The sequence below is a fragment of the Malania oleifera genome, chromosome 9, assembly GCF_029873635.1.
Source record: "Malania oleifera isolate guangnan ecotype guangnan chromosome 9, ASM2987363v1, whole genome shotgun sequence".
Classification (NCBI taxonomy): Eukaryota; Viridiplantae; Streptophyta; class Magnoliopsida; order Santalales; family Ximeniaceae; genus Malania; species Malania oleifera.
In genome coordinates, this window is record NC_080425.1 from 89,181,550 (window position 1) to 89,197,811 (window position 16,262).

General features: G+C 37.1%; 1 protein-coding gene across 1 annotated transcript; it reads left to right on the forward strand.

The window, feature by feature from the left end:
* Window positions 1–376: 376 nt before the first annotated feature.
* LOC131163640 (uncharacterized) lies at window positions 377–16,262 on the forward strand. The gene is made up of 6 exons (XM_058120275.1): window positions 377–614; window positions 8,946–9,018; window positions 9,089–9,182; window positions 13,600–13,716; window positions 13,887–13,944; window positions 15,368–16,262. Exons 1-6 carry the CDS (start codon window positions 582–584, stop codon window positions 15,833–15,835), a joined length of 843 nt encoding a protein of 280 aa, XP_057976258.1. The 5' UTR covers window positions 377–581; the 3' UTR covers window positions 15,836–16,262.

Genomic DNA, 16,262 nt, shown 5'->3' on the forward strand with positions numbered 1-16,262 from the left:
CCTCTAATAAATTAAAAAATGAAAAAACAACTTTACAAAAAAAACGTGAAAACAAGTAACTAGCTTATTCATTTTTTACTTAGTAAAATAAATATAGATGACATGGCGTCCCTTGATGAATAAATAAGACCCAACTTAATTAAATAGGATTTTATGGAAGTTTTATACGAAAATGCAGAAAAGAAAACAGTAGTCCGAGAGAACAATCAAACAGACCAATAGAAACATAACACGTGGTCTTAAAATGTATTAGAAAGTAAATTGCTTTTTTTACTTTGCAAAAAGAATTAAATCTGTCCTTGCTGATTGGCTGTCCGAATCCTCCGGTGACCGCCCTGTTATGGTATAAAGAACACCACTTTAATCGATTGCTTTTGCCTTTTGACCGAAAAATGATATATATTTTCTCTTTTGTACGGATCGATTTTTCTGTTGCAACCAAATCTTTCGGTGTAAAAAATTCCATCGGATCTGGAATGGTTGTGCGTTTCTGAGTTTTGATTGCAATCATTTTGATTTGATAAATTTTGATTGTTGAAGTGTTTTTCTTGAATTAATTTGCGTATCCATCACCCGACGCTATGAGGAAGAAGCTCGATACCCGATTCCCTGCGGTAAGTTCTTGTTTTCTTGTTATTTCCTTGATTAATTGTCGGTTATAAACTGATCTTGATTTTTTCTCTCTGATTTGTGCCGTAGATGCGTGATTTTGTTGCCTATTGAGTTTTATGGATTTCTAGGTTTATTTGTGATTGTCGGTTACATTTGAAAAATCGTTTTTAATCGAAGGATTTTGATTTTTGGTGGTTACGGGTAGATATGTGATCTAGGTTTTGTTTTGTAGAATTTGCGAGTTTTCATCAAGTTTTTGGCCCAAGTAAGATCAAGAATGTTCCACTTTCTGGTTGTGTCACCGACGGTTTGGGATTTAGGTCATCTTTGTTCGTGCGAAACATTTATCTGCATTACCATATTAAAAAGTTGATGTATGCTTGGTGGTTTGTTTAATTAGGATATGTAGTAGCTTTTAGGGAATGAACTGAAGTGGCTTTATCTAGTCAGTTGGCAGTAAATCTGTTGGGTAAATCTGTTTTATGTGCAGGTTTTGTTTTTGAATAGTACTGATCATAGGAGGATTTGCTTATTTCATAAATGGAACATGGGCAAGTTCTACAGGTATTCTTCACAGACAGCTTCATGAGGAATCTTAAACTATGCTGCAGAGGGTCTGCTAATGGGATTTGCACGTGTGGCCATGCATCCCCACAATCTGCATGCCTGTCCTCAAATTTTGGACGATGCTAGACAGCTGTAGTGCTTTGAAAAGCTTAAGGGCTTGAAGCAGGTTATAAAAACCGTGGAAGGAAGATAAAATCCTTCATCAAGTCTGCACTTTTTATAGGTGTCATGCCTGGTTTGAGTTGAAAGGATGAGTTAGCTTTAGTTTTTTTTTAAGTGGAAAGTAGAGTTTGGTTTAGGAGAGGAAATATCCAGTAAGATGAGCTTGAAATGGTCCAGAAGCAGTTGGTCTGATTAGGACACTTAGTTGGCAAATTCTGCACGATATTCTTAACTGTAGTGGGAGGTTAAACTGCTTTAGCAAGTAATGGTGAAAACAGAATTGAGTTTAGCGGTGAATATGTTGTGCTCAAGTTCTTTAAGTGCCGTCATTGGGATCCATTTGCCCTGGGCCAGCCTTGCTCATTATAGGCAGAGATGTGTAGACATGGCACATGAATTGATGACGTTATTCTCGGCAATGCATTTAAAGTGGTAGTAGGGAATAGGAGGATGGGTTGATAAGCTAACCATAGTTACATCCACTAACCATATGAACACAATGTGAATATCAACAATGTTCAAATTGTGTAGGCTTTTATTACTAATAGAATGTGGAATCCCTGTTTGACAATGTCTTTTTGGACCTTTGGTTTTATTTTCTGGATTGTGAGAGTGCCCCATACAATTTATTGAGTCCATGCTTGAAAGGATAAAAATATAAAAAAGAAAACATTCTCTTGGAGCCATTTGTCACTTCAGTTCCTGAGCTGTGCTCATTAGTCACATATTCCTAGAGTTGCAGAGCACGTGGGATGATTGTGCCTACAGCTAGGGGTTCATAATTAAAAGGATGACTCATAGTATCAAACCACTTTGCTATAAAGAAAAAGGTATGGAACCACTTTATTCTAGGGAAGATATGGACTCTTGATGGCATGATCATTGCTAATGCACACAAACACACATGCATGGCTCTTTGTGTGTGTGCCTGTGGATTGATGACCTTGTAAACCTTTGGGCAACCTTCTCATGCTAAGTTGACATGTTAAGTGAGAAATTTTAATTCACTACACTCCTTTTGCTTCTAACTGATTAGAATCAAGTGATGTTCTTCCAAATTTTAGACGCTTGAAGCATGCTATTATATTAGTTGCTGCATTTTTTTTATTTTTTATTCTTGTGTAAAATACTAAGTGAAGATTGAGTTTGAGGGTTTTGGTAAATTTTTTTGCATACAAATTTTCTTCTTGTAAATTTGTTTAGGGTAAAAATGAGAGTAACTATTGACATTGGGGCATTGCGAGTGTATGCTCACAAAAGGTTGAACTCAACTCTGAAGACAGATCAGTTTATGGCTTCTTATATTTAGGTCTTATGGTAATCAGTAGGTGTATTAAAGTCTACTATACTGGCATCTTGGAGTTATTGTATGGGTAGACATGGAACCTATGGTTTGTACCAGATGGTTTACATGTACTACATACATGCATGTTAGTTTTTTTTCTTTCTCAAGCAAGTATGCCATGCTTCTTCCTTATCCATGTCTTTTTCTTTCAAACTTACCCCCATCTTTTGAAAGGTAAAGCACGATCTATCATAATTTATTCTTAAAGATACATTCACATTTTACATTTAAGGGCATTTTCTGAAAATGGGAAATATGACTCGAATAGTATTCTAGAAAGTAGGACAGGGTTTGGCTCTCTAAGCTAGTATAAGTAAATTCATATTTAATTTTCAGGTTAGTCTCTCAAGGGGTTTGCTTCTTGGGTTAATTGAATTTCCAACTGGAATGAAGTTTATTTAATATTTTCTATTTTTTTTTGGAACTAGGAATCAAAAACAACTTATGGAGTTTGGCTGGCTGTTTTGGTTCTCAGTTTTTTTTTTTTTTTTTTGGGATCAGTGTTCATCTCTAGTTAAAATGTGTTATATATTACCTTGTGTATGTGAGTGTATCAGAAGATGGTGCATTACATTTATTAGAAGCATTCTGCTCATTTATATTTGTTGAATCTTTTCTCTGTTCTGCTCTTGATGGTCAAGAGTTTCGGGCTTGAACTTGGTTTCTTACAGAGTGGTATGATTCTGAGTTTAAGAACCACTTAATCGTATGGGTTTTTCTCTATCTGGTTCTCATTGGCTGTGAAATTGAGGCTTCACCTTTGCTTGTGGATGAGGATAAATGATGTGTTTAAGAGCTACCTAGTTGTATAATGTATGATTAATGAATCAAGGTTAACTTCGTTAGTTTTGTGGTTTTGGTGCTTTGTTATGAGGGGAGTGCATCTGCGGAGATCAAGTAAGGATGATGTGAAATTAATTACCATGATAGAATGCTGTGTAAATTAGCATTTGTTTTGCTTCTTGTTTGAATTTTTTGAAACCCATTGAGTCAAGGTGCGGTTTCTTTTTATATAACAGACTTAGGGTGAGGATAGTGGTTCTAGTTTGTTTGCTTTTTCTCTTGGTTGCCTCCTTTTTATTTGAAGATACATTATACATGTGGAGTGAGGACTTCGTCATTGATTTTGTTTTTCTTATTTTCTGGTTTGATATAATGATAATGGGTTGGTTGTAGCAAGACGTGGTTAAGTCTGGGAAGTTCTTAGTTTATGTGACATTCAAGCATTGTATTGGACATGGACATGAATGTATTGAAATGAAATGGGTAATTGAAAAGTCTAGTATTTTGGCATCTTGAGTTACATTGAATTTACGTTTTATTCTAGTTTGGGCTACATATTAGTTTGGGCTTAAGGTTGGGTTTGTGTGCAGAGAAGCCAAAAGAGAATGGCTCTGAAACTATGGAGTTTTATTTTGTTATTTTGGATTAAAAGAGATTTCGACTATTTATGAGTCTTGAAAGAGGTTTTCAACATGAATGGACGTGTCTGCCTGCTGAAAAGTGTCTGACATTGCCAATCCTTGACAAGTGAAAGTTTCCTTGGTGTATGAACTTTGAGTTATTAGATTCCCTTTTTCTTCAGGAATTTCTCTCATTTCTATTCTATATATGTCCTGATAAAATGATAGGATGGATTGAAAGCTCGATTACTATCTTGTGGAGATAATTATGGAGATAATTACTCCAACAGCTTCCTGTTTATATAATTTGTGTGATGGGATAAGCCGTGAGGAGATCTTGAATGCTTTCGTATTGAGTCCATTACTTATGAGTTTTCCTTTGACAATTTCTGCTTAATTTTATTTCATATCCTTCTCTTGTTTGTGTTTATTTTTGCTTGATGAAGCCATTATCTTTGCATTATGCATATAATCTCTCAAAATATGTAATCATGGATTGATTAAGCAACACAAATGCCAAATGAGCATGCCTATAAAAAAGCTTAGGCATATTAACAACCATGGCCTAAATTATGTATGCTTATGTTCATGAAATATCTACAGATTGTCAAATGATATTAATGTGCTCTAGTGTTTGTCAATATCTAAGGTATATGTGTCCATAAATTGATGTACTATGGAATATTTTATTTCTAGTTTTTAGTTCCTGATTGATTATTTTTTCAGTTTCAACAACTTCTCTGAGTTCTCTTCAATTTACTTCAACAGTTGCAGTAATATGATTTGTTCTAAGGGGTGATTGTTTTTCTATGTTAAATGTTGATTGTCAAAATAGATTCTCAAATTTATCTAAGGTCAGTTTGTTGAGAATGCTAACTCTAGTATTAAGAAGAATGGAGGTAAGTACCTCATTTGCCTTGATGCTTATATCTTTTGATGCGTTATGCTTTCTTATAAAAACAGAAAAGAACACTACTCCTCAATAAAGTTTGTCTCAGTGCCAGTAAAATTGAAATCCTTCCATTGGTTTTCATGATCCAGTACTCATGGTTAAGAGCTTATGACACTGAGGAGTTAAAGTGGGGTTTTAGAGTCGAGCACTATTCATTTTAGCAGGGTGTTGTTAGCAAATGGCTTTGGAGAGTTATGGTGGGGAAGGAAGATTTTTGGAGGAAGTTTTTGGTGGTGGAGTATGATGTGGAATAATGGGTGGATTGCTAAGAAGTTGAGTGGGGGGGCTCATGTGGTGGGGGGTGGAAAAATGGCTGGGATGTTTTCTTTGATCAGATTAGTTTTGATATTGGCAATTAGCATGCATCTCCTTTTTTGGTTTTGGCGTGACAGGTGGTGTGTTGATTCTCCCATTAAAGTGTCAACTTTATTTACTTATTTTGGCATAAATCTTGGAAAACTGGAAACAAGGTGGTTTTTTGGTAGTTGTTTGGAAATCTAGAAATGAAAAATGGTAACTGCTCAACAACTAAATAGACCCTTTTGTTTTTCCTTTTTTCTCAATGTTTTCTTCTCTACTCTCTTTGTTTGGGCTGTTGTGACTTGTGAGTTGCAGCTGTTTCAATGTTGGGTCTATTGTGGATGGTGGCAGAGTCAGCAACTAGGGTGCTGTGCGGTAGCTGGGAATACCCTCACAAAGAGGAGAAAAATTGTTATTTATCTCTCTCATTATTATTTTTTTCTTGAGTCTTGTGGAGGGAAAGGAGCACCAGAGCACCTGAGGGAGAGAAAAGGTCGCTCTTGAAGCTTAAAGATTTTATGGTTCTGGTATTTTGGAGTCCACCATTTTATACTTACTCAGATTTTTAATGTGTAAATAAATTTTGTATGTGGATTGGCACCCTTGGTGCATCTCAGTGATCCTTTGCTTTACTTTTGGTCAAAAGATGCTTCCGGCTGGTTCTCTGATCATTGGGAAGGGGTTAGAAGCATATGAGGGGAAATTGTGCGGTATTGGATTCGATTCGTCTAACAATGGTGGGGAAGTTATTGGGAGTCAGGGTTGGGCTGGAAAAGGAAGAGATTCTTGTTTTTTGACCTGGGTGGCTTAAAGGATGATGGATGGAAAAATTGGTTTTGTGAGGTGGCAAGGGAGCTCTGTCTTGATTACAGTGGCAAAGATGAAGTAAGTCCAGTCCATCAATTGCGGTGTCAGGTAGTGGCGGCAGAGAATATTTGGGAGGGCGAAGGAAGTAATGGGGATGATCAAACATGGAGGAAGGGTGCAATGACAGGGAGGGATCAGATATGTAGTAACTGATTTTTTGAGCTGCAAAACCATGAATTCTTGGCTGGAAAAGAAGGTTACAACAGTCCTTGTGACCAAGGTTACGGAAGGGGTTGCGAGATTGGTAAAGGTGGCTACGACTTCTCTCAGAGAGGAAGATATGAAGATTGGGCTGGGATATTGCTGTTTGTATTGGACCTGGGCCAGGTTCTTGAAGAAGGGGAAGGCTCTTTGTTATCTAAGTAGGGCCAGTCACTTCGACAGGTCAATTCTCAAGATAAAAATGGGTCGAGAATGAGGCTTTCTTTGGGAGCCAAGTACAGGCCCAGTGGATAAACGACACTGACAGAACCAGGAGGCAGGTGAAATAGCCAATGGAGTTGATTAATTTTCTATTAAGGGTCAAAGGTTTTCCTTTTTTGGGGTTTCAAGTAGCAGAAAGGCTGAATTTTACTTTCTGTAACAAGCAGAATTGTTCATCTGGGGCTGAAGGGGTATTAAGGGGCGTCTCTCTGGTGAACAGGAGTTTCAACCAGCTGTAGGCCAGAATCTCCTGCAATCAACTGGTGACCAGAAACTCTTGCAGTCCGAGGCCAGATGGGGGGGTGTTCTCAGTGATGGATTGTATACACAGGAGATGAGTATATCCGGTTAAAGAAAATTTGGAAAAGAGTGTGTGAAATAGCTAGGATATAAGGGTGTACATTGTACAAGCATCAATCAGTGAGGAAGGAAAGGAAAATAAAAAAAATTACTTGCTAATAATTGCATGAATTCAAACATGCAGGGTGGTAAATTTTTAAAAATAGATGATGCTGGAGAGTTTTATGTTGAGGAATCTTGGAACTGTTCTAAGTCTGATTTTGATAAAGGGGAAAATCATTTTTAGAAGGAAAGGGGGTGGGGGTTGTTTATATTTTGGATGAGGACGGGGAATATGGTAGTGAGTTTGCATGTGATAGTGGTCTTTTGTTGGATGAGAATTGCAGAAAAATCTGTTATGCTTTCAGTCTTCTTACGCACTTGGGGATCTTGCTATGTGCCTCCTTCTCTGTTAGAAGGTTTGGAGGATATAACTATATTTGGGGAAGGGGGTGGCTGGAGTGTAGATTCGGCTATCACTAATTATAGGGATGTGTTATCATCTATTCCTGTGGAGGAGGTTACTATGCAGTATGTAGGTCCTCAAAACTTTTGGATGATACAGGTTTGTGGCTAGGTGATCATGGAGGTAAAGAATGCTTGGACAGAACTAGAAGGAAAGTGACTAAAGATGAATGTGGACCAGCAAAATTGCAGAGCTTTGTCAATTACAAAGGAAAGCGCTGCTTGTTTTCTTCTGATTTTTCTACTTTGAGGATCTCTTGTTCTCTCCGAGCTTGGATTTCTCTCTTTTATCCATCTTAAATTCTTAATATATTTCTTTTGCAATAAAAAAATGAATTCTTGAAATCAAAATTGGATTTGGAATTCAGCCTTTGCAAGACACTGAGTTTCTGTTTCGTTGGTGTGTTTTTTAGTGTCACAAGCCAATGTTGGATGTGTATTGGGAGAGCTTGGGCTTATAAGGACGGTTCAGGCTCCAACCTTTTGAATCTCTTTTTAGAGGACAAAATTGTGAGGTAGTAAGCCAAAGCAGAAAATACCTCACTGCAGTTAGGTCTCAGCCAGTGGATCAAAGCAGATAGTACTGCGCTTGAGTTGGATTGAGACCAGTGTGCTTGACATAGAAATGCGAGAGATGGGAGCTACGTCCCCTGAGAAAGGTCTTTGTTAAGTGATTCAATTTGAATTATATGTCATGTCTGGCATCTAAGGTCTTCATATTCTCGAATACCCTTAACTCCCATCCAATTTAAAAGTGATAGCTTCAAGCCCTTCAACTTCATCGAGCTGCACCTGCACCTGTGGATTTATGGCTTAAGCTCAGTAACACCTTCTACCCTCAAACCTTGGATGACAGCTTGTCCTCCATTTCTATTTACCTCTTCTTTCTTAATAATTTTTTATTTACCTCTTCTTTTTTAATAATTTTTGTTAAAGTAACGCTATGCGATAAGTTACTTTAATGCTCTGAAATCATGATGTTGTTGAGGGAATTTCCATGAAATATCCATGAAATTTCTACAAGTTTGAAAAAAAAAGAAAAAAAAGAAAAGATAGATCATTCAAAAAATCATTTTTTTACCAATTTTCACTTGTCATGTATGATAGGATAGTTTTTGGAGCACTGGAAGATAGTTTAAAGTTATAATTATAAATAATATCTATTTTATTATTATATTTAATAATTTTTATTCATTTGCATTCTATTATTTTTAATCATGTTCTTTATTGAATATTTTATTCAAAGACAAATATGAACGTGAGTTCTTTTAGGTATTTAATTTGTTTTTGCTTCCGTAATTTTTTGATAGTGGTATCTAATGACCCCTTGCATTACTAGGCTAGCTTAGGTCATGCTGCCTACAATCATTCACATTACTCAGTACTCGTTATGATACATTTGTTGCTTGCTTTTTTGCCTTGAAAATGGCAGAAGATGATTCTATGGCTTTTAGTTTTGTATATTTGAACTTTGAACCTTGATATATGATAGGAAATGTTGATTTGGCAGGCCCGAATTAAAAAGATAATGCAAGCTGATGAGGATGTTGGGAAGATTGCAATGGCTGTTCCTGTTTTAGTCTGTGAGTGGCTTGCCTTTGAAGTCTTTTTTATCAAACTTTTCTCTTGCTTATACCCTTGATATTAATGCAGCTAAAGCATTGGAATTATTTTTGCAAGACCTTTGTGATCGAACATATGACATTACACTTCAGAGAGGAGCAAAGACTATGAGTGCATTGCATTTGTAAGTGTTCTCATCATAAATTTACAGTATTTCATGTTGCCATTCATTTTATGAGCAAAACGATTTGTATTGCTGATATTTGTTTCTTCTTCTCTGTATCCCATGATAAACATATAGTATATATGATATCTGACAATACAACATAAAATTAAAAATAATTGTCTTAGGCAGGTATTAAGTTAACCAATTATTTCCAATTATTAAATTATTTTTCTTCTAAAAATTATTAATATTGTTTAGTAGCTATTTTGACTCTACTGTTAACTAAAGCATTCCAAAATGCCTTTTCCTTTGGTTGGTCTCCTCTACAAGAACTCAATAAGGAACAAACATCTTAATGATGCTCAAAGCCCGACTCTGTTTATGCCTTCAGCCTAGAAAAAGAAACCAAATTACAAGTACTTAGCCCTTAACAAGGGCTTAGCCTTAGCCCTTTCTCAAAGACCCACCCTCTCTCTCTCTCTCTCTCTCTCTCTCTCTCACACACACACACACACACACGCGCGCGTGCTCACACACACACAAATTCACACACACACACACACATATTGAGCTCACCCTAACTTTTGAATCAAGAGGCTTTGGTTAATCCACATTGAAGGAAAGACCTTTGATCTGAGATTGGATTGAGTGGGGAAAAACAATCAGGTGTATGACAGGTGGGTGAGGGTATCGTCAATTAGCTGCAATCTGTTTCTCACTTTTGTATTGATAGAAAGAGATATCATACGTTGATTCATGCAACAAGTTTTGGGAAGTTATTGGAATTGGGGCATGGTTGGAAAGGTAAGAGATTTTCTATTTTTGCTCCTGGAGGGTCTAAGACTCTAATTGTGATGGTTGGCATTGATATGGGGAAGAATTTAGCATGATGGTTAGGTCTCTTCCCGGCAGTAATGGTAAAAGGTAGCAGAAACATTAGTGATAATCCTTTGGAGTCAAGTGGTGTTGGGGAAAAAGGATGGTGCAGGGGAATGCAATCATCTTCGAAACTGTGCATCAAGTAATGGCGTGACAGCAGAAAATGAGCAAGTCTGTGTTTGTTGTTGTTGGGGTTGGGGGAAGGGAAATGCAAGTGGAAGAACTTGGGCTTTTTTCACAGGGTTCTCACGGAATGTTCGGTTTGCGGATGGAATAGGTTAAGAATGGAATGAAATGAAAATTTGAATGGGGGACCTGATGAAATTGAGTGAATTTCTCAATTCCATTCAATTCCTATGTACTAAATGTGCAGTCAGAGTTGAGGTATGGCTAGGGTTTCAGGAGAGGTGAAGGTTTAGAAGGTGGCTAGGTTTTCTTTCAGGGAAGATGTAGCATTGAATGCTGCATGTTGCCAGCCTAGGTCTTTGATGATTGCCTTGGACCTGGGGGGGCCAGCCTATTGAGCCAGCCTGTGATCACTTTGAAGTTTTCAATTTGGCCTTGATAAGCGAAGAGGAGAAAAGGTTTGGTCCAACTGAATATTCATTAGCTGGGCCATTTAAATGGGCAAACTCATATTGATAAAGTAGTCCGAAAGGTTTTTACTGGGGAGGGCCTTCAATCTCATGTATCTCTTTTGAATGAAGCCCATATTCTTTCTTATGAAGTTCAAGAGGAGCATGTAATTGACCTAGCTTCGGAGTAGAGCCTAGGCACCCTGACAGTGTATCTCATCTTCAGAGCAGATTCATGGTGGCCAAGAGGGTATTCACTTCTCTACAAAGAAGCAAATGTTCTAGAAAGATGGTGGGAAAGAGGCAACTAAAGAAAAGTTAGTTTCGAATAAATTAGGAATTTTGGTTGATGATTTTTATTTTTTAGAGGGAGAGGTATTTCCTGTGGAGGAGAGGACCTTCACTGGGCTGTCTTTAGTGGATGAGAAGGGGGAGGGGTGTTCTATAGAGAGAATTCATGTGAGAATGAGATTCAGGGGATAAAATTGCTAATAAGATAGAAAATTATGATAAAAAATAGGGGTCTAACGATTTATGCTTGTTGAAGGGCGGTGCAAATGGTCATTGAAATGAGGAAGAAGGTTGGAAAAAAAGTGTGATACTTCTCGTGAGTTCAAAAAAAAAGTTCTTAGATGAAGAGCCAATTATTTAGAAGGGTGTGCTAGTGGGAGGGTTCGCATTTGTGGGAAATAGGAACTGGGGGCATGTTTCAGACTCTGACAGTGAAGGCACTAGTGATTTTTTTGAATGCAAGGGGTTTTGTACATGGGCGAGATTCGGAAATATTATGTCTATGCTTCTGATTCATTCGATTTGCTTGTGGATTTAGCATATCTGCCACCACCCCCAAATGAAGGGTTGGGGGGGGGGGGGGTGCATTTTTGAAAATAATTTGACTGATAAGAAGCAACAGGTAATGATTGAATTTTGCCCAACCCCGTAGAAGATATCTATTGGAGGATCTAATGCTCAGCTTTTGGTGGATAATTGGGGAGGAAACAAAATTTGGCTAGACAGTGTTAGAAAAAGATAGGTGAAGAAGGGTTGGGGAACTAGCAAATTTGAAGTGTTCAGTGAATAATGGTGGGAAGGACTAGAAAATGGGATTTTTTTGGTTAATTTTTGTTAGTTTTTAATTATTTTTAATATACATAAATTTAAGGGTTTTGTATCCTCTCCTAAGTTGTAATTTCTCTCTTTAATATATAATTTTTAATGTTTAAAGCAAATAGAGAATCCCATTGTAGGGGGGAAATTATATAAAAAAAGGGGTGTCCCTGGGTCATAAGGCTCCCTGCCTCGCAAGGGTAAGGGGAGGGGGGGAAATTATGAACTTAAAAAATTTATAGCTTAAATTCAAAATCTGCAATATCAACAATGACATTACATTATATTATAGTTCATTATTAGAGAAGATGAGTACATAGTTAATCCAATGAAACTATATAACTAATTCTATTTTTTTGGGGTGCAATCAATAGAATTTCTTGATGCAATGATTTTCCAAATTTTAGATGTGTTTCTTATCAGAACCTCTACTCCAAGAAACTATTGAAATGAAATGAGTTGAAGCTGTCCAATGAAGGGTTTTTGTTTTTTTTTTAAGTGATGATCCATTGTATTAAAATGTGCACATTTAATGACTGCTATTTACCAGATTTTTTTTTTATGACTTTTGTTAGCTGGGCATCAAGGGGATGCCAACCCAGGAACAAAAAGTCAAATCACTCTGTAGAGTGTGTCACACATCAAGAATTACATTATGACCATTCACAATTTAGCCGCTGTGCCAGCTGGAAACATCGGCAATCCACTGCTCTTTGCAATTCTGAAGTGGAATAATTGAATCTTTGAAAGCTCTCTTATTTCTTTCTTTCCAAGCACACCAAAATATGGCAAGAGGAATGAGATTCAAAGCCTTTTTCAGAATGAGTGTGTATAATTTTAATTAATGATTTTCATAAGAAAATTTCCTTCACTTTTTTCTCCTTTCTTATCCTTTGAACAAAAAATTGGAATGAGATGCGCCTTGACAAGTTCAAGTTATGGAAATAACTTATCCACAATTTTTTTTGGGGGTGGAGGGATGCAGAATAGCAGTTATGGTTGCTGCCAGGAGAGAAAGTAGGGAAACAAATAGAGAGGAGAGGGGAAGAAATGGGAGAAGAGGGGAGGAAGAAGAAACGAAAGAAAAGAGGGGGGTGGGGGGGGAGGAAACAAGTGTATTTTCCAGTTTTAAAAACTTCTGGTAGGAATACTACCTATGATATATAAAAAAAACAAACTATAATAAATGAAATTAAAGATAAACTGATCCCTAATTATATAAAAAATCTCTAAAATTTAAAATGAACGCCAGCTTAAGTATAATTGTAATTAATTACTCCAACTTTGTTGGTTTGAGGACCCAGTAATTCCTTAATCCAATTCTTTTGCATCAGCCTCCAACAAGGGTCTGTCCGCCGTCCAGCTTCTTGTTCTGCGTCAGCGGGTAGTTGTCTGATTTCTGAGGCTTCGTACATCAGACAACATTCTCCAGCTCACTACTTTTGTGGGAGCCTCGTCCCCAAGTTTGCTCTCTTTATACTGGAGGAATTGGACAAGTCGTTTGGCAGGCTTTCGCCTATATTGAAGATTTAAATCTTGTGAAAATGAAGGTGAATGAATTAGTATGATAGTCTTATAGACTATGTTGAATGACTTGGTTGGCACATCTGAGTAAAAAAAAAAAAAAAAAAAGAAAAAAGTCCTCTTAGCTTTTCCAACTCTCTTAATTGATTTATCTGATAAAAAAAAAAACTAAAATCAACCAGTTATCTTCTCCGACTTTATTTTTTGCCCTTGGTCGTGAGGTCCATCTACTAAGTCCATACCTGTGGAGGTTTGTCATTTTGAATTATGACCATACACTTTTATAAGATCTAAGCTGTTTCAATGGATAAATGCTTGCCCCCAAACTAAATTCCATTGCTCAATTGCAGAAAGCATTGTGTACAAAGCTATAATGTGTTCGATTTTCTGAGGGATATTGTCAGCAAGGTTCCCGACTATGGTCATTCTGATGCTGCTGGTGATGATCGATCCATATCAAAGAGAAGGTTAGGAAATTATGGTCTACTTGCCCTCTGTCCTCCTTTTTCCTCATTAATTTACACCAACTAATTTAGTAGTTGCACTTCTTATCTACTTGCCCCTTGCCCTCCTTTTCCTCATTAATTTACACCAACTAATTTAGTATTTGCACTTTTTAACGCCTTGTTTCTGCCAGAAAAGCAACAGGTGATGAATGCAATGAAAGTGATGAGGAGTCAAAGAGGAGCAAGGTGGTAAGTTCCTCCTTTATCAATAAAGCTGATGGTGCAAGTATGCTTTTACTTGAAAGATGTGTAGCCCAGACATTTCTACAATGGAACTGTGTTCATTTGGGTGGTGACATTTCAAATATATTCTTTGGTTTCTTTGTTGTTGCTTTTTCGATGGGTTTCACAATTTCAAAATATTTCATCTTGGATGTTGCCTTAACACTCTTCTGGTACTTCTCCAACATGTTTTACGCTCGAAAAATGATATGGCACAAATGCACAATGTAGTTCCTTTCCTTTTTCTTTTTTTAATTGTGGAACCACCATACTGTTCTTGTTAGAACTTATAATAACTAGTTTATTTGAAAAATAAAAAAATGTGATGCTACATGGATGTTTATGTGTAGAAGCTGTAGAAGAAAAGTATTTTGTCTTTGAATATATAGTGTTACATAAAATATTTAGTAGTAATATTTTACTGGTGTTATGTAATTTATAGTTATATGTCAAATCATAAATATTTTTATTAATTGCCATCATCTGTGTATATTTATTTCCTTTATTTTTATTTTTATTTTTAATTTTATCTTAAAATAGTTATGTATATTTATTAATTTCCATCATCTTTTCTTCTCGTGTTATTCATTTATATATATATATATATATATATATATATATATATATATATATATATATTTTGGGGTTTGTTTGTGCCCTTTTGCATTATCATTTGGTATTTCATCTCCTGCATTCTGTCCATGCTTTGTTTGAAAGCATTTCATTTTCTTGATCATAATCCATTTTTTTCTTTATTTAAGTATAAAGGTGGTTTGAAAGAGTACAGGGCATGAATCTTCTCTCCCTCCCTACCTTGCCTCCCAAAGAAAATTTTTAGTGTCTAGGATCTGTTATTCAAAATATTTTATCACAATTTCAGCAGCATGATATCTTCTCTCCCGCCCCTCACTGCCCCCGTAAGAAAAATCTTAATGCACAGGATCTGTAATTTCAAATTATTTGATTCCAGTTTCAGTGCTTTCCTACGTTTTCTGGGTAAAGTTGGAAGCACAATCTAGAATGGCTTCTAACACACTGCTATAATGATATCTCATGGCCTGCTGCAGATGCTGATTAAGAGAGGTTTGAGATTGAAATTGAATGTAAAAATGCAACTTTTTTGTCAATCCATTTGTTCATGTCTTTAGAATGACCCTTTCTAATTTCTGTAATAGTTGTGACTGTTCAATTGCTCAAGACTGGTAATTTAGTATGCCATTGGAAACTCGTGTATGATTGCTTGATTTGTAGATTCGTTTTGCGTTTGTGTTACTTGTTACTGAATTTAGTGCTGTTGCACCTCAACAGCGACAAAGAAATGCTCAATAATATATATTTTTGGAATCTCGAAACTGCAAATAATGGCGGGAGTTGACTTTTCAAAATGCAGAATGAGATGAGTCACGCCAGCAGCAGTGGCAGGGGGAGAGGAAGGGGTCGAGGAAGAGGCCGTGGACGAGGTGCCCGAGTGGCAGAGAGAGAGCCCTCTCGACAGGAGGCAGAGACTGAGCCTTGCACATCTGTTCAGCATGGCAGTAAGGACAATCCAAATCCTGGAAGGCAAATGGATGATGGGACCAGGCCTAAAGAATTACTGGAGGAGAATGTGATGGCGACTGATGCTGCCAATCCAGCAGTTCGAAATTTTGATTTGAATGCTGATGTGGGTGATAATGAGGGAGCAGCAGCTGCAGGAGGTGCTGGGAATGCCTCATCGGCAATTCCTACAGAGGCTAAACCTGAAGAATATCCTGGTTGGTCAGTGTCTGACATGAACAGAATGGCCATTGACCCCCTTCAGCTCGCACGCCTCAATTCGAGGTTAGATGAGGAAGAGGAGGATTATGACGAAGAGTAGCTAACCTATGAAGTGAGGACTTGTCAGAGTTTGGTAGGGCCAAATGCTCACCTCTTGATGGAATAGGTGGGTGATATAATTGGGATCAGGCTACTTTTGGACGCATTTTGAAACAAAAGAAGGGGGGGATGGGGCGTGGGTGGTGGTGGTGGTCGGTAGAAAACAAAATCAAGAGGTATGACCGCTAAAATGGATTGACTCGTTGGGAATGAAAATATGCACGAGGCATATGTGCTCCATGGGTGCCTTCTTTTCTTTTTCAAAAATAACTTGCTGCCTTTTCAAGTTGCATCAATTGTATGTTTGCCTTAATAGCAATCTCTAACAACAATTAGATTCAGGCGTAGATTTGCCTTAGAATTGGAGAATTTTAGCGTGTGCACTGTAACCCTTTGATTAAAGAAATGTGATCTTATCAGTGGAGATA